At 46.7% G+C, this 27,383-nt stretch overlaps 1 protein-coding gene across 3 annotated transcripts in view; it reads left to right on the top strand.

The window, feature by feature from the left end:
* Window positions 1–560: 560 nt before the first annotated feature.
* Window positions 561–27,383, top strand: part of SYNM (synemin) — a 38,589-nt gene continuing 11,766 nt past the window's right edge. The window contains exons 1-3 of one of the 3 annotated variants that reach the window (XM_084817397.1): window positions 561–1,513; window positions 16,459–16,583; window positions 25,960–26,033. In XM_084817397.1, coding sequence (XP_084673523.1) covers window positions 746–1,513; window positions 16,459–16,583; window positions 25,960–26,033 — 967 coding nt within the window. In that variant the 5' untranslated portion in view covers window positions 561–745. Of the gene's footprint in view, window positions 1,514–1,746; window positions 14,154–16,458; window positions 16,584–20,030; window positions 20,204–25,959; window positions 26,034–27,383 lie in introns of those variants that run through there. The other 2 variants (XM_084817398.1, XM_084817399.1) reach the window with 2 other exon arrangements.

The raw sequence follows: 27,383 nt of genomic DNA, 5'->3' as shown, positions 1-27,383 counted from the left end.
ATATTTTATAGTGTTTTTGTGCTGCACTTGTGGTTTTAATTTCTGCGAACGGCCCAGAGAGCTTTGGCTATTGAGCAGTATAGGAATGTAATAAATAAAGCAATGCCAGCCTTCCTCAAGCTGGCATGGTCGAGATGTGTCAGACTACAACTCCCATCACCCCCAGCCAGCACAGCCGTTGCTGGCTGGGGCTGATGGGAACAGTAGTCTGACACATCTGGACCGCACCAGCTGGGGAAGGCTGCTGTAAGCAACTACGCATTTCAAATGTATATAGCTGCATTTTTTTTCCTTTGGCGTTTCGTTGAAATTTCACAATATTTTTTAAAGCACTATAATGTCTTTATTTGAACAAAAACAGAGCTATAAACGGGAGGGGCGCCCTGGCCCGTGTTTCTCCGAGGCCCAGCCCTGGGTGGGCGCTTCGGATTTTTCTTCTCCAACCCCAAACGCGCTGGGCGAGCAGAGCGAGTTCAACCGGCCCTGCTCCAGGGAAACCGCGACGGGGCGAGGGACGCCAGCCGGGGGCGCCGTTCCGCTCCCCGTGCCGTCGGCTCTCTGTCCCCACCCCCTGCGCGCCCTGCCTCGCCGGCCGTCCCCGGCCAAACCAGGCGAGCAGCTGCAGCCGCAGCCGCGCGAAGAGCCGGAGCGGCAGAGCGCCCCGCGGCCGGCTGCGAGGAGCAGGGAGCCAGCCAGCCAGCCGGCCGGCCGGCGTCGCCCCGAGGCTGATCCGCGAGAAGCAACCATGCAGCGGGCGGAGTGGGACGAGCAGAGCGAGCTGCGGGAGCTCAACTCCCGCCTGCGGCTCTACGTGCCGCGGGTGCGGGCCCTGGAGCTGGAGAACCGGCGCCTGGCGCAGGAGCTGGCGGCGCTGCGCGGGCGGGAGCGGCGCGTCTGCCTCCCGCAGCAGCACGAGGGCGAGGTGGCCGCGCTGCGCCGGGCGGTGGCCGAGCTGCGCCGGGCCAAGGGCGCGGCCGAGCTGGAGCGCGACGCGCTGCGCCGCGAGCGGGCGCGCTTGGAGAGCTGGGGCGCGCGGTGCGAGGAGCTGCGCCGCCGCCGCCTGGCGCCCGCGCTGGCCGAGCAGCGGCAGCGGCTGGAGCGCCTGCGGGCCGCCTGCGCCGCCCTGGAGGCGCTGCTGGAGCGCCTGCTGCTGGAGCACGGGCGGCTGCGGGAGGCGCGGCGGCGGCCCGCGCCCCTGCCGGCCTTGCCGCCGCCCGCCCAGGCCGGGCGCGTCGCCCGGCGGGAGCCGGAGGACGCCTGCGCGCTGGTGCTGAGCTGGAGCTGCGGCCAGAGCCTGGAGCGCTACGAGGCCGAGCTGCGGGCTGCGCAGGAGCTCGAGGGGCGCCTCGGCCGGGAGAACGCGGCGGAGCTGCGCGCCCGCAACGACCGCAGCCGCCGGCACCTCGACGAGCTGCGCCGCCGCTGCCGGGAGCTGAGCGCGTTGGCCGAGCGCCTGGCGCAGGAGCGCCTGGCGCAGCAAGAGCGCCAGGGCGCGGAGCTGGCCGAGTACCAGGTGGGGCGGCCGGGGAGGGCGAATTCGTGCAGCGGGGCCGGGCTGTCAGCGCCCAGCAGCCAAGGGAGAGGAAAGGAACCTCCGTGTACCATGGCAGTATACCTCGTCGCCATGATGGAGAGAAGCCAAAGGGGATGCCTTGCTCAGAGGATGGCTGCTGGCTCCAGTGTCAGTGGGGCGAATACGCTCCGGGTTTCAGTCAGCACCTTCAGAGTACTGACTGGTGCTGACTGAAGCCCAGAGCAGATTCACCACCCCGCTGACATCAGAGCCACCAGCCTCTGCCAGGCCTGCTTGTAAGCATCCGTCTGGCCCTTGTAGGAATCAGGATGGTGGGCTAGATAAGACCTTTGGCTTGATCCAATGGGGCTCAGCCTCTCCATATCCTGTTCTGAAGGGGATAGTTCATTTACTGCTTCTCATCCGCTCCAATAGGGTTGCCAGCTCTTCTTCCCTCGTGGCAGAGAGCTCCTGTGCCTTGAATTGATGCCAGACAGTTATGTAGTAATTTTGAATTCATCCAGTGCTTCAAATGGTCCAAAGCACTCCGCATACGTTATCCTAGTAAACCTGACAACAACTCTGTCAGGTAGGTTAGTAGCATTCCCAGGGTAAAACCCAACATAAACCATACTTAGAGTAGACCCATTGAAATGAATGGGACTTAAGTTAGTCATGACTAACTTCGAGTCCCATTCATTTCAATGGGTCTACCCTAAGTAGGGCTTTTGTTGGGTTTTACCCCGAAATGGCAGCAGAGGGAGGCTGAGAGAGAATTACATTTGGTCCAAAGCTATCTGGCGAGTGAATGTCTTCAGTGATATTTGAATTTACACTTTGGCCCCCTACACTATATCAGCATTGACGTGTGTGGCTTTTCTCAGTGTAAGGGTGGTGTGATAGGGGAGATCCTAGCTGGCTGTCCTGCTTATCACATAGCCATTAAAGGCAAACAAAACACCCTCGCCAAGTTCAGAGTCAGTAGCTCCTGCTTCTAGAGCGAACAAGATCCGTTTAGCTTACAGTTCATGCAGGCTGCTATGGGGTGCTTCCGGAGGGAGGACTCCTAGAGTTATTTGTCTCAGGGTGCAATCCTACAGCCACTAGACAGCAGCTAGACGGCCATAGGATTGTTTGGTTTTCGGGAGCCGACCTCCAACCAATTCCCGGAAAACCGCCTCCCCACCCCTTCCCTCACCACCTCATAGGTGGCACGGATCATCCCTGGGCTCCGGGCTCAGAAGAGCAGCGCAGAGCGGGGCAAAAGGGGGCATTTCTGGGGGCGGGGAGTGCCGAAGTGCCAGTATGAGGTTTTCTATGCTTCGTCTGACCTCCCTGACCCCGCTCTGAAGCCCTGCGGCTAGACAGCCAAAATCGGCCATGTAGCCGCAAATGCAGGTCGGCCAAAGCACAGAGGAGAAGATCCCCTCCACACTCCACCCGCCCTGCATTGGATAGGCGGTCACCTCTGAGTTAGGAGGCGGCCACCTATCCAGGTAGGATTGCTCTCTAAAAGGCCTTGTGGAGCTATTCAGTCTTTCCCTGCTTAACAGATTTTTATTGTGGTAAGAAAAAAGTTGGACGAAGCGGTGGGAAAATGTGGGAGGGTTACAAATCGAAGATGTCCCTCTGTGAAATTCCATGGACGAGGCGTCCGCCGCCTACACAGTAAAAGCCTCATCTGGAAGTTCCCACCATCTCCAAACTTGTCAGTGGATAGTTAGGTAAGGCTGCAATTGTGCGCCTGCTTACCTGGGAGTAAGCCCCATTTACACTGTGGGGCTTCATTCTGAATAAACGTGCACAGGATTGCACTGTTAAGTTTCCCGTAGATAACCACTAAATTATATATTTAGTTAATGCACAAGGATTTTGTTTGGAATTTGACTCGCTTTACGCATCCGTTGGTTTTCCTTTAATTAGGGGCTTCTGTGGTACAGGTCTCTCTTTATCTTCAGCGGGAGGAGCTGGGCAAGAAGGTTTTAAACACTTATTATCCTATTCTTTCATGGGGCTCCCTGTGTTCTCCCATTCAAGGAGCTGACGGGCAGGGCCAGCTCTCCCATGAGGCAGGGTGTCCTCTTGCCTCAGTCGGCGGGACACCTTGTGCCGCTGCTGCTCGTCAGGCCCACACCACCTTCGCTTCAGCATTGCTGAAGACAGTTTTTGGTGCGAGTCTGGGGTGGGTGAAAAGCATGCACAGTTGTGCGGAGATATTTCTGGGCAGACATTTAAGACAGTTCTTCTCTCCACCGCACCCCCTTTCCATTTTTGAGCAAAAGTCACCATTGCAATTTTATAACCGCATTTTGGTCTTTCTTGGATTTCACCGTGTTGTGGGTGGTTGCACCTGTGGCTGTCTTCGCACTATGCCCCGTGGCGCACACTTTCAAGCAGTGGTGCAGAATCAAACTAAGGCAGGAAATGTTGCTTCCTCATCCTGTAGAACAGCCGCCCCCAGTCTGACATCCCCTTCAGAGATTTTGGTCTAAAACTCCCATCATTCCAGCCAGCACCAGGTTGGGGAAAGATGCTATAAAACAAAAGGATCAGAGGTCTGAAAATGTTTGGCTTCCAGAGTCCCAGCACAGGACATGATGTTCCCTCTGCAGGGTGGGGGGGAGAACGAGACAGACCGAGCACCACCCCTTTTCACACTCCTTCCCCGAGGGTGCCTAGAATAGCATAGCCAGGTCTAAATTTCAGTTAGCGGCATCTTGCCATGTTGTTCCTGCAGGGCTTTTGGCTACAGTGCAAGTATGGGGAATGGCAGGATGGAATGGCAGCTTTCTGTTCTGTGGAGGGCCAGTTGCCTGCAATGTGGCAAGAGGGGTGCTACAACACCTCTGCCACTAATCAGGAACGTGGGGCGGCAGAGCATGGTAAGAATATGTGAAGAGCCCTGCTGGATCAGACCAAGGTCCATCTAGTCCAGCATGCTGTTCACACAGTGGCCAACCAGTTGTCCATGGAGTCTGGAGCCAACCCACTGTGTGAAAAGTGCTTCCTTCTATACGTTCAGAATCCCCTGCTGGCCAAGTTCTTTGGATGACCCTGAGTTCTAATATTAGGAGAGAGGGAGAAAAATCCTCTCTATCCACTTTCTCCACATCATTCATAATCTTACAAATCTTTGCTACATCCTACTTTAGTTGCCATAGTCCAGGGCCCTCTGGGGTTCCCCGGCTGGCAATGCCCCCTTCCCCTGACCAGTGATCATTTGGGTGTTTCCCTGCTGTTGTGCAGCCCCTGCCCCCATCCTACACCATTGAAATACTTCTCCTGAGGCTTAGTGACTGGCAGGCTGAACTTTGAGCTTCAATATGCTGCTTTTTGGCCACACCCCTTTTGCCTTCAGCCCCACCCACCACTGGAATGCAGCCCCCAAAATGGAATTTGGCCCTTGGGCTGAAAGAGGTTCAACAACCCCTGCCTTAGTCACATAATCTGTGGTAGCTCATTATAGAATCATAGAATAGTAGGGTTGGAAGGGGCCTACAAGGCCATTGAACTGCCCAGAGAGCTTCGGCTATTGGGCGGTATAGAAATGAAATAAATAAATCAAGTCCAACCCCTTGCTCAATGCAGGAATCCAAGTCAGAGCATCCCTGACAGATGGCTGTCCAGCCTCGTCTTGAATGCCTCCAGTGTGGGAGAGCCCACCACCTCCCTAGGTATTATTCCGTGCAAGTTCTCACTTGATGCCACAGTCATCAAGTGATGAATGTACTTATATGATCCCAGCCCTAGGAGTTCTGAAGCAGAGTTGAAGTGGCATGAAGGGAAAGCTACATCTTATAGAATGTGTCCCCCCCCCTTGAATGTCTTAAAAGAGCAAGGCCCCACATGCTTTTGGATTATGGCCACCTTCCCCTACCCTTTTACTTAGGGATGTCGAAGAAATCCGCAACAAATTCAGACGAGTTCGGATTTCTATCAGTCTGACCTGCGGATTCTACAGTGGACCAGCTTTTTCCAGGTTGTGTGGATTCTGCGGACCAGTTTTTCACCGGGGGGGGGGGATTAGCACTAATGTGCACTTGCACCAATGTGCAGTTGTGCCAATGCACATCAGTTAATCAGCGCTAGCCCATTTCTCAAGTGCGCGTTAGGACTACTGCAAAGTAGAGCAAGTAGAAAAAAATTCCAATGATATCGATGAGCAGACAGCGGGATGAAAGCTGGCTGACAATCTGTGAAACACGGTAGGAATGGATTTAACAGAATTAGTACATCCCTACTGTCCCTTAGCATTAAAACGCTGCTTTTTCTTAATGCTTGTGCAGGGTCAGGTCAGCCATGCAGGCAAACTAGGTAGCTGCTTCAGGCAGTACTTTGCAAGGGGCGTTTCCCGTCCCAGAAATAGCCTGCGAGTCTCTATCCTTGTGCTGCTCCTGGTATGGCCAGCACTCAGCTGAGATGGAGAATGTGTCCAAGAATGCTTTGCAGTGTTCAGGTGAGCCACCCTTCCTAGGGTGGCAAAACGTCTTGAGTCAACTGGTGTTATTTTGTGCGTGTGTGTGTAGTTAGATCAGTATATGCAGGTGATTAGAGTTCACTGATCCAGCATGCAGAACTGTCCCTCTGTTTTCTGAAGGCGACGTTTCTTTTGTTCCTATTGGTCCTTTTATTCACACACTGGTAGATCTCTGTTGTCTGTGCTCATCTCGTTAATGCTTTGTGTACAAAGGCCATTGGAGTTACGGGCATGCGATGTATTGGGATTTTGTGTTCCTGGATTTTCAAAATGCCACTTGTGTGAGTGGTCTGCTGAGGTTGCAAACTGTTAACAGAACCAGCTGTCTACTTTTGAAAGATGCAAAGCATGACAATCTATCAAATAAATAAATAGCCCAGTGGTTAAGCATAACGCTTAACCATGGTTAGCACCAACAATGCTTCATTATTGTAACCCTGATTTATCAAGATACAGTGGAACCATGATTTATTTTGCTAAGTTCTGTATGGCCTGGTCCTCCCTGTGGGACTGTAGAGGGGGACATCAACTGGACCTTCTTGTCACCCTGGAAGCAGAGGCTGGAAAACCACCTTGCACATATTTGTTTGATGCAGCTATAAAGTTAGCAGTTGTTTCTGCAAGTGATGGCTTGCAAACCCTCTTCAAACCATGGTTTTATCTCTTGGTTTGCAGCCAATGATGGTTCAGCTATTCAGATGTAATTCCTAAACATGGTTAAAGTAAACAAAACATCAATGTTTATTTGTTTATAGATAAGAGGTATGACTCCATTAGGCCAATATCTGATTCCAAGGAATACACCTTATGTATTTATTTTTGGATGCCAAGACCACATCTGGATCCACCTGGTGGTTCTTGGGAGATGATGCCTTCACTGCTTCCATGGGCTTCAGTTTCAGTGGCTGGTCTTCGTCCTATGAAGAGCAGACTTGTAAGCCCCCGAGATTGGATCTGATAAGAAGTGTCCCCTGGCAGGTGCCTACCCCTCTTTTCTTTGTTACCCGTTCTCCTCCACATCTAAACCAGTATTGTTTACTGTGGCTGGCATCCACTCTTTGGCAGAGATCTTTCTCGGCACCTGGTACTTAAGAAGACTTATATGGATCTGCCGTGGACCAAACCTAGGGACTTTGTGGCACATATAAAGCATCTCTGCTACCACTGTCGTGTTGGGTATATTACATTTGAAAGTGTAGTTTATTCAGACAATAATTACTAGTGTACTGAGTTTACTTTCAATGTTTTTAATGTTAATGATAACTTTATGAGCAAACCATGTTATACCTAATATATTTTATGTCCCTAAAGGGACATAAAATGTGTAAAGATGTGTAAAGAGGGCTTTAGATGTGTAAAGAGGGCTTAAAAGACATATTGCATATTTTTCATTTTTTTCAAAAAAAAATCTGGGTTTTTTCAAAAAGATCTTAGGTTTTTCCCTCCGTGGCTTAAAAATTTCCAGAAATGTTATAAGGCTGGCATAAGTAGAGGCAAACTGTAGGCAGTCTTACAAGGCAGCTGATACGCTGGCCCACATGTATTTTATTATTTATTTATTTATTTAAAACATTTGTATTCCACCCTATATCATTAAGATCTCAGGGCAGCGTGCAGATAAAATCAGTTTAAACAGTATAAAACAATAAATAATTTAAACGGCTAAAACCACATCAGATCTTGAAAGAGAGACACACACTTCTAAGGTGCCATCAGCTAACTCTCTCTTCTCTCTCTCTCTCTCTCTCTCTCTCTGCTTCCACTTTTCTTTCCCAAAACTCCAAGATGCCTTGTTTTCTCTCTCACACTCACACATACCTCTCCTCTCCCCTTAGCCATCGCATGGAAATCCCCAACTGCCTCCTGTGGCTAGCTACTAGTCATGATGGCTATATATATCTGTTATCTTCAGGACTACCTCCAGTAGTATCAGTTCTTGGATCATGGGACTCGGCATGGACAGAATACTTCAAGATCTGCTCAGGGTTTACCTGGCTCACTTCCCGTTTCATGTGATCCATTCCTAGCAGCATGCCTCTCCAGGCCAGTCACTGGGAAACGTGGGAGGGAGGGTGCTATTGCACTCATGTCCTGCCTGTGGCTTTCCCATTGGGGCATCTGGCTGGCTACGGTGTGAAGAGAATGGTTGAGTAGTTAGGCCTTTGGTCTACAATTCTACTGTCCTAAAGATTAAGAGCCATACAAGAGCTGACGTTAAATATGTCTTTGTAGCTGAAGTGCATGTTTTTTAAATTAGCTGTGTGTGGCTGGGTGTGTAATTACAGGGAAATGTAAGCCTTTTCTCAGCTGCCTCTGTCCTGAGGAACATCCCTCTTCTAAGGCCAGTATTTGCATTGGGAGCAAATCCTCACCACCACTGGCACGAAGTGGGATTTTTCCCAGGACCAAGGCAGCAGAGGAGAGTGTTAAATTCCCTCTCCAGGCCTGCTCCAATCCCTTTACCACACCCCCACCAGCTGATGCAATTTGCATTTTTATAAACCCTGCACTTTGCATGGAAGGATGCCCTAAGAAGGAAAGAGCTTTAATGGCTTGTTCCAGAGTTTACTTTTATTTATGCCTTCATAAGGAGCCAGTTGACTATAAATGCTGTTTATTGGGAAAGTGCAGCGGCTTTGCTCATCAATACGTATTTTTCTGGAAGTTCAAGTAAGCTTATCTGGCTTTTATTTAATTGCTGTTCTCCCTTGAATCAGATTTAACAGTTATCCTGTGTCGCATGTGTGTTAGTTTAGGTTAGTGTATTATTTTGATCCTGCTTTCTTACAAAGGTATCCAGTGCAGCTTACAAATGAGAAATGAAATGCATCTCAAAGATAAAGAAAATGTGAAGAACTACCAATAAATCTGTGTGTGCATAATTTTTTCTTCTTCTTCTCTGCACTCACTACTGAGGATTGTTACTAAAGAAGGTAGATTGGGAGTGCAATCCTTTCAATTGTGTCCTTGCTGCTCAGAAGCCTCCGAACTTTGAGGCTTTCAAGATTCCTGTGCCCTGCCAGGTTGAAGCTGGCAGGTCAGGAGGAGCAACAGAGGCGATCTTCGCCTCCCTTTCTTCGTCTTTCCTGACTTTTGCCAGATGGGCTTTTCAGCTTTGGAGGGGGAGGGCAGGAGGCTGAAGGAGGCTCAGGATAACTTCTGAACATTCCTCCCCTCTATGCCCATCAGAACACTGCCTTTCCTCCACACCCAGGATCAATTTTACAACCTCGGAGGGCAGCCAGTCTGGTTCTTTCCACGCCAGCTGTGATGGGGTGGGGGAGTGGGGACATATCTCCAACTCCCCCTTCCGAGGTTGGAGCACTGTCTCTGACTTTGGAAGTGTTCTTCTGAACATTCCTATGGTCCCTGGGATGCTTTCCCAGGGGCCATAGGATTGCACTCTTGTAGTCCAACTGAATTAGACATAGAATCATAGAATAGTAGGGTTGGAAGGGGCCTATAAGACCATCGAGTCCAACCCCCTGCTCAGTGCAGGAATCCAGGTCAGAGCATCCCTGACAGATGGCTGTCCAGCCTCGTCTTGAATGCCTCCAGTGTGGGAGAGCCCAACACCTCCCTAAGGAATTGGTTCCATTGTACTGCTCTAACAGTCAGGGAGTTTTTCCTAATGTTCAGCCGGAATCTGGCTTCCTGTCACTTGAGCCCATTATTCCATGTCCTGCACTCTGGGATGATCGAGAAGAGATCCTGGCCTTTCTGTCTGTGACAGCCTTTCAAGTACTTGAAGAGCACTATCCTATCTCCCCTCAGTCTTCTCTTCTCAAGGCTAAACATGCCCAGTTCTTTCAGTCTCTCCTCATAGGGCTTTGTTTCCAGTCCCCTGATTATCTTCATTGCCTTCCTCTGAGCCTTTTCCAGTTTGTCTGCATTCTTCTTAAAGTGTGATGCCCAGAACTGGACAGAGTACTCCAGATGAGGCCTAACCAGTGCTGAGTAGAGGGGAACTAGTACTTCCTGGAATTTGGAAGCTATACTTCTATTAATGCAGCTCAAAATAGCATTTGGCTTTTTTGCAGCCACATCACATTGTTGGCTCATATTCCACTTGTGATCGACAATAATTCCAAGATCTTTCTCGCTTGTAGTATTGTTGAGCCAAATATCCCCCATCTTGTAACTGTACATTTGGGTTTTTTTTCCCTAGGTGCAGAACCTGGCATTAATCCCTATTAAATTTCATTCTGTTGTTTTCAGCTCAGCACTCCAGCCTATCAAGATCACTTTAAATTTTGTTTCTGTCTTCCAGGGTATTAGCTATCCTGCCTAGTTTTATGTCATCTGCAAATCTGATCAGCATTCCCTGCACCGCTTCCTCCAAGTCATTAATAAAAATGTTGAAGAGCACTGGGCCCAGGACTGAGCCCTGCGGTACCCCGCTCGTTACTTCTCCCCAGTTTGAGAAGATCCCATTGATAAGCACTCTTTGAGTCCGATTCTGTAGCCAACTGTGGATCCACTGGATCTTTGTTTCATCTAGCCCACTTTGAGCTAGTTTGCTCATCAGGGTATCATGGGGCACTTTGTCGAAAGCTTTGCTGAAGTCGAGGTATTTATGTCCACAGCATTCCCACAGTCCACAAGGGAGGTGACCTGATCAAAAAATGAGATCAGATTCATCTGGCAGGATTTGTTCTTGACAAATCCATGTTGGCTTCAAGTAATCACTGCATTGTTTTCAAGGTGCTTACAGATGGGTTGCTTTATCATCTGCTCCAGAATTTTCCCAGGGATTGATGTCAGACTGACTGGTCTGTAGTTCCCAGGTTCCTCCTTTTTGCCCTTTTTGAAGATAGGGACAACATTAGCCCTCCTCCAGTCATCTGGCACTTGCCCCATCCTCCATGATTTCTCAAAGAGAATAGACAGCGGTTCTGAGAGTTCTTCTGCCAGTTCCTTTATTACTCTAGGGTGCAGTTCATCTGGCCCTGGAGATTTGAACTCATTCAAAGTAATTAAGTGTTCCTTGACCATATGCCTATCGATCTCAAACTGCAATCCTGCCCCTTCAGCCTGTACTTCGCCTTTGCCAGGGGGCTCATAGACCCTCTTTTGGGAGAAGACTGAGCCAAAGTAGGAATTGAACACTTCTGTCTTTTTCTTGTCATCTGTTATCATTTTGCCATCCTTATTTAATAGTTGAACCACCATTTCTTTCCTCTGTCTTTTTGTTGTTGTTGTTGTTGTTCAGTCGTTCAGTCGTGTCCGACTCTTCGTGACCCCATGGACTATAGCACGCCAGGCCTTTCTGTCCTGCACTCTCTCCTGGAGCGTGCTCAAGTCCATATTCATTGCATCAGTGATGCTATCTAGCCATCTCATCCTCTGCCATCCCCTTCTCCTTTTGCCCTCAGTCTTTCCCAGCATCAGGGTCTTTTCCAGAGAGTTTTCTCTTTGCATTAGGTGGCCGAAATATTTGAGCTTCAGTTTCAGTATCTGTCCTTCCAATGAGCACTCAGGGTTGATTTCCTTTAGGATGGACTGATCTGACCTCCTTGAGTCCAGGGGACTCGTAAGAGTCTTCTCCAGCACCATGCACATATCTGAATAAAGCCTTTTTGTTGCTTTTAGCATCCCTCACTAACCTCAGCTCGTTCTCCGCTTCAGCCTTCCTGACACCATCCCTGAAATTCTGTGCTACCTGCCTGCACTCTTCCTTTGTAGCTTGTCCTTCCTCCCACTTCCTATATGTGTCCTTTTTTGTTTTCAGGTCATCTCTAAGCTTTTTGTGAAGCCACATTGGCTTCTTCTGTTGTCTTCTGCCTTTTCTTCTTGGTGGAATTGTTTGTAATTATGCCTTGAGAATTTCCTTTTTAAAAATCTCCCTCCCATCTTGGACTCCTTTTCTGATTAGAGTCACTTGCCATGGGGCCTTACTTATTGTTCTGAGTTTATTAAAATTGGCTTTCCTAAAATCCAGGGTATGTGTTTGGCTACACTCGGCTATTGCTTCCTTTAGAACCAAGAATTCAAGTATAACATGGTCACTTCCCCCCAGAGTTCTTGTAACTCCTGCTTTATCCACTAAGCCATCTCTGTTGGTTAGGATCAAGTCAAGGATAGCCAATACTCTAGTTCCTTCCTCCACCTTCTGTAGAAGGAAGTTATCTGCAACACAAGTCAGGAATTTCTTGGAGGGGCCGTGTTTTGCAAAATTTGCATATGTGCATAAAAGCACATATTGGAAGGAGAGGGTGTAATTTTTATTTTCTCCTGATGATAGTCGTGGAGTTAGAAGGGACCCTGGAGGTCAACTAGTCCAACCCGTTACTCAGTCCAGGATCTATAGTGCTGGATGTATTCCTAACAGGTGGCTTTCCAGCCTCTGCTTGAATCCCTCCAGCGAAGGAGAGCCCAGCATCTCCCAAAGCAGTCTGCTCCACTGCTGAAAAGCTTGTACCGTTAGGAAGTTTCTCCTAATGATTTAGCCAAAATCTGCTTCCCTGTTATTTTCACCCATTGCTTCAAGTTCTGCCCTGTGGAGCAACAGAAAACAAGCGTGTGCCATATTCTGTGTGACAGTCCTTCATGTATTTGAAGAGAGTTATCATGTCGCCCCTCAGTTTTTTTTCTCTCTCCAGGCTAAACATACCCAGCTCTTTCAACGATTTCTCATAGGACTTGGTTTCCAGATCCCTCACCATCCTGGTCACCCTTCTCCGGATGTGGTCTAGTTTGTCAATGTCCTCCTTAAAATGTGGTGCTCAGACCAGGACACAGTACTCCTGACTAGTGCAGAATGGAGTGAAAGAATTACTTCCTGTGATCTGGACATTATACATCTGTTAATGCAGCCTAAAATTGCATTAGCTTTTTTAACAGCTGCGTCACACTGCTGGCTCATGTTCAGCTTGTGCTCAACTAAGAGACCTAGATTTGCCAAGCAAAGTCTCCTCCGTCCTGTACTTGTGCCTTTGATTAATGTTATACTTAAATTCAGGTCTTTACATTGTTCAAGATGGATGAATGATGTTTATGACACTACCAGGACATCACTGGGGCAACGTAAGAAGAGCCATGCTGGATCAGACCAAGGGCTGTTCCTGTCCAGGATTCTGTTCACACAGTGGCCAACATTTCTATGGCAAGAAACAAACAAGAGTTTCTAAGGGCACAATCCTATGCACGTTTAAGCAGGAAAAATGTCCTACAACTCCCAGTGTGCCCCAGCCAGTCATGCTGGGGCATGCTGGGAGTTGTAGGACTTTTTTCTGCCAAAGCGTGCGTAGGATGCGCCCTAAGAGTTTTGACTGTGGTTAGAGAGAGGTGTTACTTCCTGTGGTATGTTTGCCCATTTCTTTTGTTCTGATGTTGCCTCTAGTTAAACAGGCATTACAGGGATTTTCAAATAACAAAACCTGTTAACCAGACGTAAAAGTGGGATGAATGTATCCACCATGGGCTCCTTCACACTGAGCTTTTGGACTCCTTCACACGGAACTTTTATCTTGTGATTGAGATTGCCCCTTCATGAAAGTTTGTGGGCTGTTTACATGACGCCGTGATCATTCAAGGCGTCTCCTGCACTAAATGCCCGTTGTTCCATTTTTAAATAGATCGTAGATAATGAGCTATCCAATTACCCTTTTGAGTTCCGCTTGAGTTCCCTCCGTGAAAAGAGGAAAAGCGGCAAGAAGAGGAGCGAGATCAGTGAAAGATAATGGAGGACTCAGATACGGGGAGAAGGAGGGGGAAAGGGGAGCAGGGAAGGAAGCGGGTGAAAAAGGGAGTCATGATCCTGCATTTAAAATGGAAGCAGAAAGCTCCCGTTTTAAATTCAGGATTTTAGGCTGGTGTAGAGATGCCCCATGAGTGGTGATCCCACTTTCAAACTACCCTCAACGCTCTGGGGGAAAAAATTAGAGCAGAGAGAACTGAAGGAAGAGTGTCCTGGATTTTTGGATATAAAACAAAACCCCAAGTTGCTGTAGTTTGAACATTGCTATATTTTCTCCCTTGGAGTCAACTGGAGACTTGCTTTTCTTTCTTCTTCTTCTGTGAGCTTAGAGAATCTATTCAGTAGTGTTCTAAAGGAGATGGGTAAAATCTGCATTTCAACACTCGCCTATCACAGTGAATTACTGCATGAATTCCCGTCAAGCCAGCCAGCAGGAGACAAGCATTTTCCTCTCGCGAAGCTGTGTGAGTGTGTTTTACTTCAGCTGCAGAATTAAGGGTGCAATCCTACACATGTTTAGACAGAGAAAAGGCCTACAGAGCTGGCTGGGGCATGCTGGGAATTGTAGGCCTTTTCTCTGTCTAAACATGCATAGGATTGTGCCATAAGTAAACTAACTGGTGCTCTCTGGAGTCTAAAGGCCTTAGTAAACAGCAGAGGAAGACAACATGAGGACAAGATGTGGCTCCTGGCACAGTTATGTGTCCTGTCCTGCATATGTCTGTCTTGTCCAGGATCCACATATTGGTGTGAGGTACCATAGATCACTGGGTTGTTGTTGTTCAGTCGTTCAGTCGTGTCCGACTCTTCGTGACCCCATGGACCAGAGCACGCCAGGCCTTCCTGTCCTCCGCTCTCTCCCAGAGTGTGCTCAGGTTCATATTCATTGCATCCGTGATGCTATCTAGCCATCTCATCCTCTGCCGTCCCCTTCTCCTTTTGCCTTCAGTCTTTCCCAGCATCAGGGTCTTTTCCAGGGAGTTTTCTCTTTGCATTAGGTGGCCAAAATATTTGAGCCTCAGCTTCAGTATCTGTCCTTCCAATGAGCAGTCAGGGTTGATTTCCTTTAGGATGGACTGATTTGACCTCCTTGCAGTCCAGGGGACTCGTAAGAGTCTTCTCCAGCACCACAGTTTGAAAGCATCAACTCTTCGGCGCTCAGCCTTCCTTATAGTCCAGAGAGTATTTATTGCTGTTGCATGTACAAGGTGTGTGCCACATGCAGCAGGGATGGACGAATCTGTCAGTTTCACTTTCTCCCATGTTCAAAATGTTTAAGTCAAGTAAAGGCTTTTTATGTCCCATTTCTGAAGACATTGGCAATGTTGGTAAATTCTTATCAAAAAAGAACCAAAATGAAATTCACACCCATCTGCAACAGCCAGATTCAATAGATGCAGCTATTCCCAGCATGGAGGGGACTTTATTGGACCTGTCTACCATGTCACTGTTAAAGATGAGGAGCCTGTCAGGAAGGAAAGAGGTGGCAACCGTAATTCAGCACCACAAACATGGCTGAATACACAGGGATTCAAACCCAGACTTTTACGAGCTAAGTACTCAAAGGCCTCTGCCTGGATGGACGAATCCGTCAGTTTCTCTTTCTTCCACACACATTCTTTTAAATCTCAAGTTCTTTCCATCCCATTTACGAAGACATTTGCAAAGTTTGGTATGTTCTTATCAAAAAATGAACCAAACAAAATTGTCACCCATCCTGAGCCTTTCTATACGAGGCCTTTATTGTGCACTTGTGATTCCTCCCTCACAGTAGTTTGCTGGTCCTTTACATGATGTTGTCATCCTCTGGAGCCTCTCCTGTGCTTTGCAAACATTATTGTGTTTTTCTTCCTAACAAGGAAAGTCTAGTATTTTTTCTGAAGGGTGTTATAGAAATGTAGTGTAATTGTACAATTCCTCTATACCACAGTACAACCTAGTGGCTGTGTAATGGAACATATAGAAAGGAAGAGGAAAAAACACACAGAAAAAAAACATGCATAAAGGAGTCGGTCTTAATCCCACAAAGAATCTGGAAGCAGAAGCCTTGGTAAAGGAGTGGGTTAAAAAGCCTCATGTAGAAAATAGTCTGTCATCTCCAGTTAATGAATCTCACATCACTGGATGGGAAGAACCAATTTTTGAGTTTAAGAGTTGATACCAGCCAGAACTGGCAGCAGTCTCTGAGGTCATGTGGTGTAGTGGTTAGAGTGTCAAGCTAGGACTGGGGAGATGCAGGGTCAAATCTTCATTTAGCTATGAAATCCACTGGGCCACCGATTACCAATCACTAACCCTCAGCCTCACTTACCTCATAAGGTTGTTATGAGGATACAATAGGAGAAGAATGATGCTCCTTGGAAAAAAAAGTGGAGTAGGAATGTAATAAATACAAGATGTGCCAGTGTTCTGTCTAAAGGGCTAGCCGTATCTAGAACCCAGATAAAAGTTGGGTTCCTAATTGTGCAAGAAGTTTGGGAATTGAGGGGAGAAGGACCTCTGGAGCAGGGCTAGCCTGCGTGGCCATATCCCTTCCCCACTTTTAACTCTCACACAGTCAGGCACAGGACTGTTGCTGACAGTTCTTCTAAGCAGATGTCAATGGTGAACCTCCTTCCCTGGAGATTTTAAACAGGACCAGATACCCAATCATCTTTTCAGATCAGTCTTTGAGCCATACAAATCTGGCCATTGCAAGAGGTTTAGCTAGCCAGCCCATAAGCTCACTCATGTTACAGTTTATATAGCAATCTTTGTGTTTTGGTGTAGATGATAATTGAAGCCCTTGAAGAAGAAAAGCACTTCCTAACTATGTCCATCGCAGAGTATCTGAAGGACTACCATGAACTCCTGCAAGTCAAAGCGGGTCTCAGCCTTGAAATCGAAACGTACAGGTAAGGATCATAAATGGGTGGGTGGTGCCTTTAAGAAGGATGTGAAACCTCTCCCTTTTTAATTTTTTGAAATTTAAAATGGCTTTTAGGCTGGCTTTAAAGGTAGAACCCTTAAGGCGGTGTACGGGTTCAAGGACAGTACCCAACTCTGTCATTCCACTAGTGCAAATGATGTTGCGCTAGCAGAGACTAGGTTCTGAATCATGCAAGAGGAGAGACCAACTAAAGTGACATTTGCACAAACGAGGTTGTGTGACCAGTTGTGTGTTATGGTTGTGCAACCTGTTGAGCAACCAGTTGTGGGCTCCTTGGGCAATGGAAAGATTTGGTGGAGCTCTGTTAGTGCTATTTGAGTTTGCAGAATGACCCCATTGGATATTACCCAATAATACCAGAACATGCAAAGAAGATAGAAAAGCAATAAATAAATATTTAATAAAATGCTAATAAAATCCATAGAAAAACAGATAATACCAATAAAACCTGCAGCACACTGATTATGCAAAGACCAGTGAAAACAGGTGAGTCTTCAGAGCCTTTCTGAAGGCTGGCAAAGAAGAGGCCTGACAAAGGGGCATCCTTCCCTGATGGAAACTAATTCCAAAGGAGTGGGGCCACCACTGAGAAGGCCCTCTCCCCTGTACTCACCAGCCGAACTTCCCTTGGAGGCAGGCAGGTGAGAAGAGCCTCTGTTGATGACCTCACAGTGCAGGCAGACTGGTACAGGAGAAGGCAGTCCTTCAGCTAACTTGGGACCAAACCATTTAAGACTCTAAAGGTTAAAACCAGCACTTTAAAATGGACTCGGAAATCCACTGACAATGAATGCAGCCCTTTACACTGCAGGGGGGGTGTAAAGGGAGTTTCAGCCTAATTTCACATAAAGCAAAAATTCAGGGCAAGTTTGGAGGCCCAAACTTACTTGGGGGAAACAGTTGAGAAATTTAGAAGAAAACACATTTAAAAACCACTGATAAGTATCAAAATGACATACCGTGTGTTTATATGTGGGGCTGCAGTTTCTTAAGTTGAAGGTGGCAAACTGATGCTTGAAATCAGTTCAGGAACAGATTGGGGGTCTGTGTGAACAAGCTGAAACTTAATCCTGATAAGATGGAGGGACGGTCACGCTGAGAGTCCGGGAAACTGGGTGAGGATATTCAATCTGTTTCAGGCATAGATGTATTCCCACTGAAACAGCAGGTGTGCAGGTTGGGGGTATTCTTGGACCTGTCACTTTCCATGGATGCATAAACAGTGACAAGGAACGCCCTTTGCTGGCTTCATCCTTTCCTGGAGAAGAAGAACCTGGTGTCAGTTATCCATGCACTGCTACTTCCAGGCTAGATCGCTGCACTGCTCTCTATGTGGGGCTGCCTTTGAAAACTGTCTGGAATCCTTAATGGTGCTGTTCATTTGTAATTTGGTGCTCAAAGATTAGAGAGTATGACTCCGATCATATTCCATCGGCATTGGTTGCCCATTTGTTTCCAGGCCCAATTTAAAGGGCTGGTATCAACCTTGAAAGCCCTAAATGGCTTAGGACTAGGCTGCCTTAGAAACCTCTTGCACCCATATGAATCCTTAAGATAAACTATGGAGGCTGTACACCGTATGCCACTCGTACATAAGATCAGGCAGGTGGGTATAAGAGACAGTCAGTGCCTTTTCAGTGGTGGGCCATGGTCATGGAACTCCCTCCTGGGAGATTTTTTGGGTGCCCTCTCTGCCTATCTTTAGATAGCTGATAAAGACCCTTTTATTCTAACTGGCCTGTAACCTGTGATCCTCTGTTTTATCATTTTAAAATTGCAGGAAGTTTAAGCACTGCTGTCTTTTGATATTTAAGAGCAGCCGTTTTACAGTTTTAATGGATGTATTGTTTTTGAATTGTTGTATTTGATCTTGCATTTTTTACGTTTATACGCTGCTTTGAATGTTATTTTTATCAGAAAAGGGGATATAAATAAACTAGACTTAACAAACCGAACATAAGTTGTTGCCAAGGTTTGCCTGAGTTAAAAATCTCAAATGTGGAGGTTCTTGCTTGCAGGAAAATTCTGTGAAATTTCAATAGGACTAGTGAAATTTCTTGGACAGGTTCTGCACATCTGTAGTCATAAATTACTTCCACAGCAGGAAAAAAAGGCAAAGTTTCCAGTGAGGAAACATTTTCCATCCCTGATGTAATATATAAGGAAGTATAAAGTTAGTTCATTAAGCACTTTAGCTTCTGACCTAATAGATTATTTCATTTGGTTGAATGGAGTATAAGCAATTAAATACACAGCAAAGTTGCAAGGTAACAAAGGTGGTATTAGGAAGAATGGTTGAAGCCAAGTAATCTCATTGATTGGAAATAACATCACTTATGATGTGGGTTCCATGTCAAGTTTACACGGACTTAGTTTTTGAACAGGACACTCCACCTTAGATGGAAAAATTAACTTGTAAAATAGTATGCTATTTATTCCTTTTTCTGATCAGGGTGGTTTAAGGGACTGCCCACATATCTACCTGTTTTATATATTATGGATAATAGATCAACAGGACCCGCTGTAACTTGATTTTTTATGAACGCCACCAGAATGTTAAATAATGAGGTTTCCATTCAGGGCTGGTGTTGCCAATCAACTTTGGAATAGCTGATTGTGTGTGACGTTTTTCTGTTTTCCCTAACAAGGGCAAGGGAGGGAGAAGTTTCCAAAAGTTCGTTTATCATCTCGTTAGGATACCAGCCCCTCTCATACATTTTTCAGAGTGGTAATTGATTGACTGCAGTTTTCTCCCTTGGCCCCTTCTCTCTGCTGGCATCCACCATGATCTCTGTGAATAGAGGTGAAAATAAAAATCTTTCATGGAGAGGCCTCCGGCCTCTTTGAATAATAAAATCCCTCCATGATTTAATACGGAGGTGAGGAAGCTCAGGTCCATGAGCCAAATCTGACCCATCCGCCCCACGTGGTCCCAACCTGGGGTTCCTCTAATGACCACACCCCCTTTCCCCAGCCTCCACTTGTTTTCCAGGGTTTTGCGCAGTTTTTTTTCCAGTTCGAAAAGGTTGAAATGCCTCTCCGAAAGCTTCGTTACTGACAGTAAGAGCTTTAAACTAAAATATGTTGGTAATCTGAGTATTTTTTATGGCTTTGGTCCCACTTTTTTGCCTTTGGCCACATCCCTTTGCCCTTGGCCCTGCCCGCTACTGAAATATGCCCTATTTATTAGGAGAATCCTAATAATAGTCATTTAAAAAAAAACCTGTAAAATCTGAGGAGTGAGAATTTGCAGTATTGGCTTGGTTCTTTTCCCTTGAAATTTAATGTAGTCTCCTAGTAATTACATTCCAAAAAAGACGTTGATAGTAAAGCTTGATCCTGAAAAGTGGTCCTAGCTCTTTAGCTTTTCCTGAACATAGCTAGCCTGTTGGTGTTTTGTTTTTCAGCAGTCACGAGGACTAGAGAGTTGTTCATTTTAGCAGTACAATATCCTGCAGCACTGAAGTGACTTCATGGAGCTATCTGTTTTCATCAAACGGCCTGTTCACTCAGTCTTGATTGGTTTCTCCACTTGGGTTTGCAGTCACGTGGTGAAACGCATCCGTGTGAATTGGCAACACGCAGGTACACTTCGCAGCAATTTAACCACCTCCAAAAAGCTCTGCCACGATTAAAGAAATTGCTTCAAAACTAGCCAGCGTACAGCTGGTTTACTTGGCATGGGGCTTGGGGCAGGCGAGTAAGCAATGAAGACTGTGAGGAGAAAGAATTGGTGGCAAAAATGACACATCGGTTAGAAACAATGAGCCACTGTCCCTTCCTTTTTCCTCCCTTAAAAAAACCCCAACAAAACATTTAAGTAGGTTTTGCCTTTATTTTAATGCACAGCTTGTTTTCAACAGCCGTGATTTGGGACCCGGCTTGCTGCCGAGAGCTGCTGCCCTTTGCCATATACAGTGCATTGCTTGGAACTTATTTTTAGTGACTTCATTCGTTGCTCCAGCAACTGAGCAAACTGTTGTTTTATCGGCAGCCAAAAATCATTAGTCAAACTTCCCGCATTCCTACTTTCCATCATCGCTGTTAACACTTTCAGGGACGTCATCTGTGGGGGAGATAATTTCATCTTTTCTGGAGCACCATATACACAGGTCTTCTGTGCTGTGTTGGGGACTTTGGTTTGGAATAGTAGCATGGCTCAAGTGACAGGAAGCCAGATTCTGGCTGGACATCAGGAAAAAATTCCTGACTGCTAGAGCAATATGACGATGGGACCAGCTACCTTGGGAGGTGGTGGGCTCTCCCACACTGGAGGCATTCAAGACAAGGCTGCACAGCCATCTGTCCGGAATGCTCTGACTTGGATTCCTGCATTGAGCAGGGGGCTGGACTTGATGGCCTTGTAGGCCCCTTCCAACCCTGCTCTTCTGTGATTCTCTGACCCCGAGAGAACAGGATGCTTTAAACCAGTGGTGTGCCGAATCCTGCCCCAAATATTTTTGGGATTTTTTCCCCTCTCCTTGCAAAAGAGGCATTGTTTTTTCTGCCTCTTTCACAGGGAGGGAGAGAATTTTAAAGAATTTTCTCCTTGGGGCAGGGGACTGGGTTTACCATTCTAAGTGTGGGAGGTGGCTGAAAGATCTTTCTTTGGTTTTGGTGTGGGTGTGTGAGTGTTTTTACTTGAAAAACGCCTCCAGCACGAGAGACTTCTCCAGCCCAGGAGCACTTCTTGAACTCCCATGAGACCCCGTGACCTTGCTCTCTCCAAGAGGCATTCAGGAATGCCAGGTTGCAGAAGCTTCTTTGCAAAGAACAAATTGGGCTTTTGAAGCTTTAGAAAAAATGCTTATCATGCTTGCTCTGTGTTGCTGCAAGGGAGAGCAGAATTCTTCTACAGCTCTAAAATCCCCAATTGCTCAAGCTTCTGCAGCCCCAGAGCCTTTCTTGAATGCCCATTGGAGAGGGAGAGGTCTCTTGGGTGTTCAGAAAGAGCTGTCAGGCTGGAGAAGAGTCCTGGGCTCCCACAAGTTGAGTGTGTGTGTGTTGCTGTTTTTAATTAAAAATAGAAAGAACACCCCTCAGCCATTGCCTACACTTAAAACGGTAAGCTGAAATCTTGCCCTCCTCCCCAGGGAGAAAGTTATTCGAAATTTTTACCTCTCCCAGCCTCTTTCGCCAGAGTTTTTGTTTCTCCCTCATCCCCTGCCTGAAATGCTGAAAATGGAAGAATCTAAATTTTTGGCACAGTATTACTTTAAACTTTTTTTAAAAAATGAAACAAATCAAAGAGTGCAAGGAAAATCTTCAGTGCAGATTTCTAAAGTGTGCTTTGTCCCAGAGCTTGCAGATGACTGCAAGAACTGCTATAAGGGCTCTTTTGTGTATTTTGGGGAAAAAATCTTCAAACATGCCAGTGTAGTATAGCAGTTAGAGTGTTAGACTGGGACTTCGGAGACCTGGGTTCTAATCCCCACTTGGCCAGGAAGCTCACTGGGTGACTTTGGGCCAGTCATTGATTCTCAGCATATCCTAACTCATGATGTGAAGATAAAATGAAGAGGAGAAGGACCATGTAGGAGGCTACCTTGGGTTCTTTGGAAGAAAAGGTGGAATATAAATGTAACAAAATAAATACATAATTTTATTGAAAATACCACCTTGAGTGCCATTTTCTTGGTGGAAAGGCAGGGTACAAATCAAATAAATAAACCAAAATTCTTGGCTCAGAATAAATGGCCAAAATTTGCTTTGGGTTTATGTTTTGTGGGTCCCATTATAATATTTGATGCTGCTGAAAGAAGAGGAGAAAAGAAGCATAAGTTAAAGAATGTTTACTAGGCTAGCTAGGCACATGGACGCTCCAAACTAATACCAGTTTTCAGACCAGATTAACTGTCATGGCTTCCTCTGAAGAATCCTAGAAATTGCAGTGGAGAGAGGGTACGGAGAATTACCTGTGGCAGATCCTTTGCTTCCCACGTACCCCTTTCAGGACAACTGCCCTTAGAATCTCCTAGGGTAGCCTTCCCCAAGCTGGTGCCCTCCAGGTGTTTTGGACTACAACTCCCAGAATTCCGGACCATTGGCACCAGGTTGCTTCAGCTATTGGCTGGTATAGAAATGTAATAAATAAATAATAAACAGGGAAGGGGAATGAGTTTAAGCCATAGTGCAGATATGCATATGAAAAGCTAATACGAAGGGTGCCTTTCTTCCTCTGAGTGCCACCTCCAAGGGAGGCTCAGAAGGTGACAACAAGGGAGTCGGCCTTTTCAGTAGTGGCCCCTGATTATGGGATGATCCCCCCACTGAGGCCTACCTGGCACCAACACTATCACCTTTTCGGCGCCAGGTTAAGACTTTTCTCAACTCCCAGGTATTTAACGGCATGTGATGGGGCATCTACGTCAGCTGTCTTAACAGGTCCAGTATTTTATTGAAATTGATTTTAGCTGTTTAAATTGATTTACATTTTATATACTGAAACTTTATGCTGTATTTTATTATCTTGTGGATTGTTGTGAACCACCCAGAGAGCTTCTGCTATTGGGTGGCATAGAAATAAAAATCATCATCATCATAGTGACTCTAATTGAGATAAAAGGATTTGGCTTCCAAGGGTGGCCGGCACAGGCAGTGACACCTAGGGCATCTCCACGCCAGCCTAAAATCCTGCATTTAAAACGGGGCTTTCTGCTTCCATTTTAAATGCAAGATCACAACGACTCCCTTTTTCACCGGCTTCCTTTCCACCCTCCCCTTTCCCCCTCCTTCTCCCAGTATCTGAGTCTTCCATTCTCTTTCATTGATCTCACTCCTCCTCTTGCCGCTTTCCCTCTTTTCATGGAGGGAACTCAAGCGGAACACGTTTGATAGCTCATTATCTGCAGTCTATTTAAAAACAAAACAAAGGGCATTTAGCGCAGGAGACACCCTGGAGGGTCATGGCGTCATGTAAAGAGCCCGTAAACTTCCGTGAAAGAGCAAGATGAAAGCCTGGTGTGAAGGAGCCCTTAAAGGGGCTTCCTTGCTTCCTGTCCTTCCCCATGTTTTGGAGTGCAGGAGAGAGTTGAGAAGCCTCCCCATCCTCCGCTGCCTGTTCTGGCTGCTGTTGAGAGGAAATCTAGCTGACTTTAAAACAAGCCATGGGGGACTTGGATATATGTGCTTCCTTATCATTAGGAAGGTAGCCTTTATTGGAAAAAGCTGGTACGTGCTTTTAGAGATCACTTTACATAGGGGATGTGAAGCACATCCCATAAGGTTTGAATGTGTTGAATGAGTTCCTTGCTTCTGTCTCAATAGGTGGTTTAACCCATAACCTACATCTGATGGTTTTAAATATCATCACTATTAACTATTTCACAGGGTGTGTGTTTTAATAGACAAGCCTGGCCCAACATATTTTGTCAGCTCAAGCGAGGCAGCAGTGGCTGGCTGCTTAGCTGGCCAGCTGCTCCCTCAGTTGCTTGGCCAGCTGGCCACTCACTCCTGCCCATGCAGCTGCTTCCACCTTGTGTCCCAGTTGCAGGGCTTCTGCAGCAGATGGGCCAAACTATCACCAGTGGTTGTCCGAGCTCCCGCGGGAGCCTTGCAGCTGGGATACAAAGTGGGAGTGGCTTGGTGGGTGGGCGCAGCCGGCCAGCTGCCTGGCCAAGAAGGTAGGGTGGGCAGATGGTGGCGTTGGCTGCCCATCGTAAGAAGAAGCAGTGGCTGATGGTGCACCCAGCAGGTTGCCCTAGAGAGCCCCGCCAGTTGCTCTCTTGCTGTGGCAAATGCCACAGCAGGTGAACAGCTGGCGGGCCTCTCCAGAGCACCCACTGAAGGCGGCGGGGAGGTGGTGGTGGGCCCTCCTGGCAGGAGCGGGGCAGGTGAGAGTGGTGTAATTCACCGCTCTGCTGCCTATGCGGGCGCATCAGCTTATGTAATGGTAGGACCAACCCTGCTAATAAAATCATAGAGTTGGAAAGGACCTTGGATGTCACCTAGTCCAAGCCCCTGCTCAGTGCAGGATCTGCAATGCAGGACGCAGACATTCCTGACAGATGACTTTCCAGTTCCAGTCTCTCCTTAAATATCTCTAGCAAAGGAGAGCCAACCAGATGTGTCCATTTCATCATAAACAGAACTTCCCACTTGTTAATTCCCCACTCAGATACATTTGATCTTTCCACTGCCACTTTCTAGCCCCATCAGTTTTTCAGTCAGCCACTATTACATTGATTACAAGTTCATGAAGATCTGTGGCTACGATACCTCTTTATGCAACCTAAAAATAATCAGATTTAGAGGGATGGCAATTGATGATGATGTTTCAGAGTGTGTTTATTTATCTCTGAAAAGGTAAATGTCTTGGGATTTCATATTGCTTGCCAGGAACTAGGAGCTCATGCTATCAGATTCTTCCAGATGACCCACTAATGGATCTTAAGTAGCCATCCTGTGTTATCTGTTCAGAACATTTGGCAGAGTGAAACTGAAAACAACAGAGAAAGAGAAACAGGGCAGCTTATAGTTCTTGTTGACTTTAATGAACTCTGCATTTACCATCAGCTCTTGGAGAATTTCCACATGGCTGCAGTTTTTAGTTTTAGCTTGTGAGGGCATTCACACCATCATTTTTGGCAGATTTATTGTCCTTTAGCCTTATTTAAGCACACTTTTTTATTCACCATTGGGACAGTTAAAAAGTGACATAAAGACAGACTTTTTTCCATTGTTCCAGACCATGAGTCCAGTGTGTGTTGGCAAGTGAGAGAACACTGTCTGAAAAAAAACAACTGTAATATCCTGACAGTAGCAGCAGTGACAATGAAGTTTTTATTATAAATAGTGTATATTCAGCCTTTTTTAAAAAGGGAAATTCCAGTACTTCCTAGCTTGTAAAGATTCATGCATGTTCCTAGAAGTGGATGTATTAGAATCCTACATTTTTGTTCTTATTAACAGCTTATTAAAAACTGAATGTGAAAGATTGTAAATGCAGTACATAGCTGAAATTCAAACATTCATACTAGTAACATTAGAAATCTAACCTCCATCTCTCTTACAATTTTTAAAACATTCCCGATTAGCTAACCATGGTTAGCTTTAAATCAGAGTTCAAAGACATGGTTAGAGAAGGCCCTGGTCAAAGGTCAACAAGGTTCGTGTTAATGGCGACGCAGATATAACACTTTGCTCGGATGAGGGAAGACAAGTGGTAAAATTGTATTTTTGAGGTGGGGGCAACGGAAGGAATGTGAGTCCACAGCACTCTTCCGAATTCATAATGATGATTAGAAGATGAGGAACATAATGTGTCTGCCTTGGACCATAGTCCATGTGAAATGCCAACTCTCTCTCTCTTTCTTACAAAATCCTGTTTTTGTACATTACAGAGCTTTACTAGAAGGAGAGAGCAGTCAGTGGATTCTTATGTGGGATGAAGAGCACGGAAGGAAATTACCGCAAGGTATGAGTTGCTAGCTTGCATTTGTGCATTTAAGAGCAGGGAAGGGGAACAGCATGGCAGCATCACTGTATTGTGTTTCATATTATATTATATACAAGTACGTATGATACAGAGAAAGTGGATAGAGATCCCTCCCCTCCTTCATAATACTAGGATGGACTTCCTCAACCTGGTGCCCTCCAGATGTGTTGGACTACAACTCCCATAATCCCCGAGCCAGCATAGTCTTTCAGTTTCTGTTTTGAAATACGTTACTGTATTTTAACTCTTTGCACTGCTGCTAGGTTTTATGTTGGTTTTTATTTTTTCATTTTCGTTTTATACCGTCATTTAAACTTGCGTATTACGTTTTATAGTGAACTGCCCAGGGAGCTTCGGCGATTGTGCAGTATAGAAATGTAATAAATAGATAAAATAATAAACACACATCTGGAAGGCACCAGGTTGGGGGAGACTGGAGCAGATTCATTGAAATCCATGGGACTTATAGTAATGTGATTTCAGTGGGTCTTCTCTAAGTATAACTACGTCTGGCGCCAACCCAGTGTGCTGGTTGGGGGTGATGGAGGTTGTAGTCCAACACATCTGGAGGGCCCCAGCTTGGGAAAAGCTGCATTAGAAGAACTTGGAGTGGCCCAGTGGCATTGAGTGGCAGAAGATTCATGACAGCCAAAATAAAGTACTTCTTTGCAAGGTGCATAATTCATGTAATGGAATATGGTGCTGTGACACGTGGCTTAGAGGGCTTTAGGAGGAAATTAGACAAATTCATGGAGGAGGGATCTATCAGTGGCCATCAACCATTAGCGCTAAATGGAACCCCTGTGCTCAGAGGCCACTAAAATGCCGGTTACCGGAGATTAACAGCAGGAAAGAGCTATTGCTTTCGAGCCCTGCTTGCAAGGCCAGCACCAAGGGTAGGCGTAGTTGGGCTCCTACCTACGGCCCACACCCCAGCAGGGACCCACTGACAAGAGTCCACTGGAGTTTTTCCTCCTCTTCACCCTTGCAACCTGCTTGTTCACCTGCCTCTTGCTCTGGCCCAGACATCAGTGGCAGAGGCAGCACTTTATTTGGGGGAAATGTGGCTGTTATCTCCTGCCTGTCCGCCAGCCACTTGTGGCAGAGAGATCCCTCCACAACCAGGCCAGGTACATTTGCTCGAAGGGCCACACGTGGTCTTCTGGACTCCTCCCGCAATCTCTGCCCTGCCTTCTGCCCCACCAGCCCCAACAACCAGTGGTGGTGGTGAGGAGGAGCAGCGGACGCCAGGCTCTCTGCCTGTCCAGCAAGCAAGTGGAAGCATTGATGAGGCAGAGAGTGAGGAGCAACAGCAGCTGATGAGAAGGG

Source organism: Heloderma suspectum, chromosome 11 (genome assembly GCF_057233095.1).
Source record: "Heloderma suspectum isolate Gila_16-S chromosome 11, 16-S_ref, whole genome shotgun sequence".
NCBI lineage: Eukaryota > Metazoa > Chordata > Lepidosauria > Squamata > Helodermatidae > Heloderma > Heloderma suspectum.
Note: the sequence above shows the minus strand (reverse complement) of the source record. Positions and strands in the feature narration are given on the sequence as shown.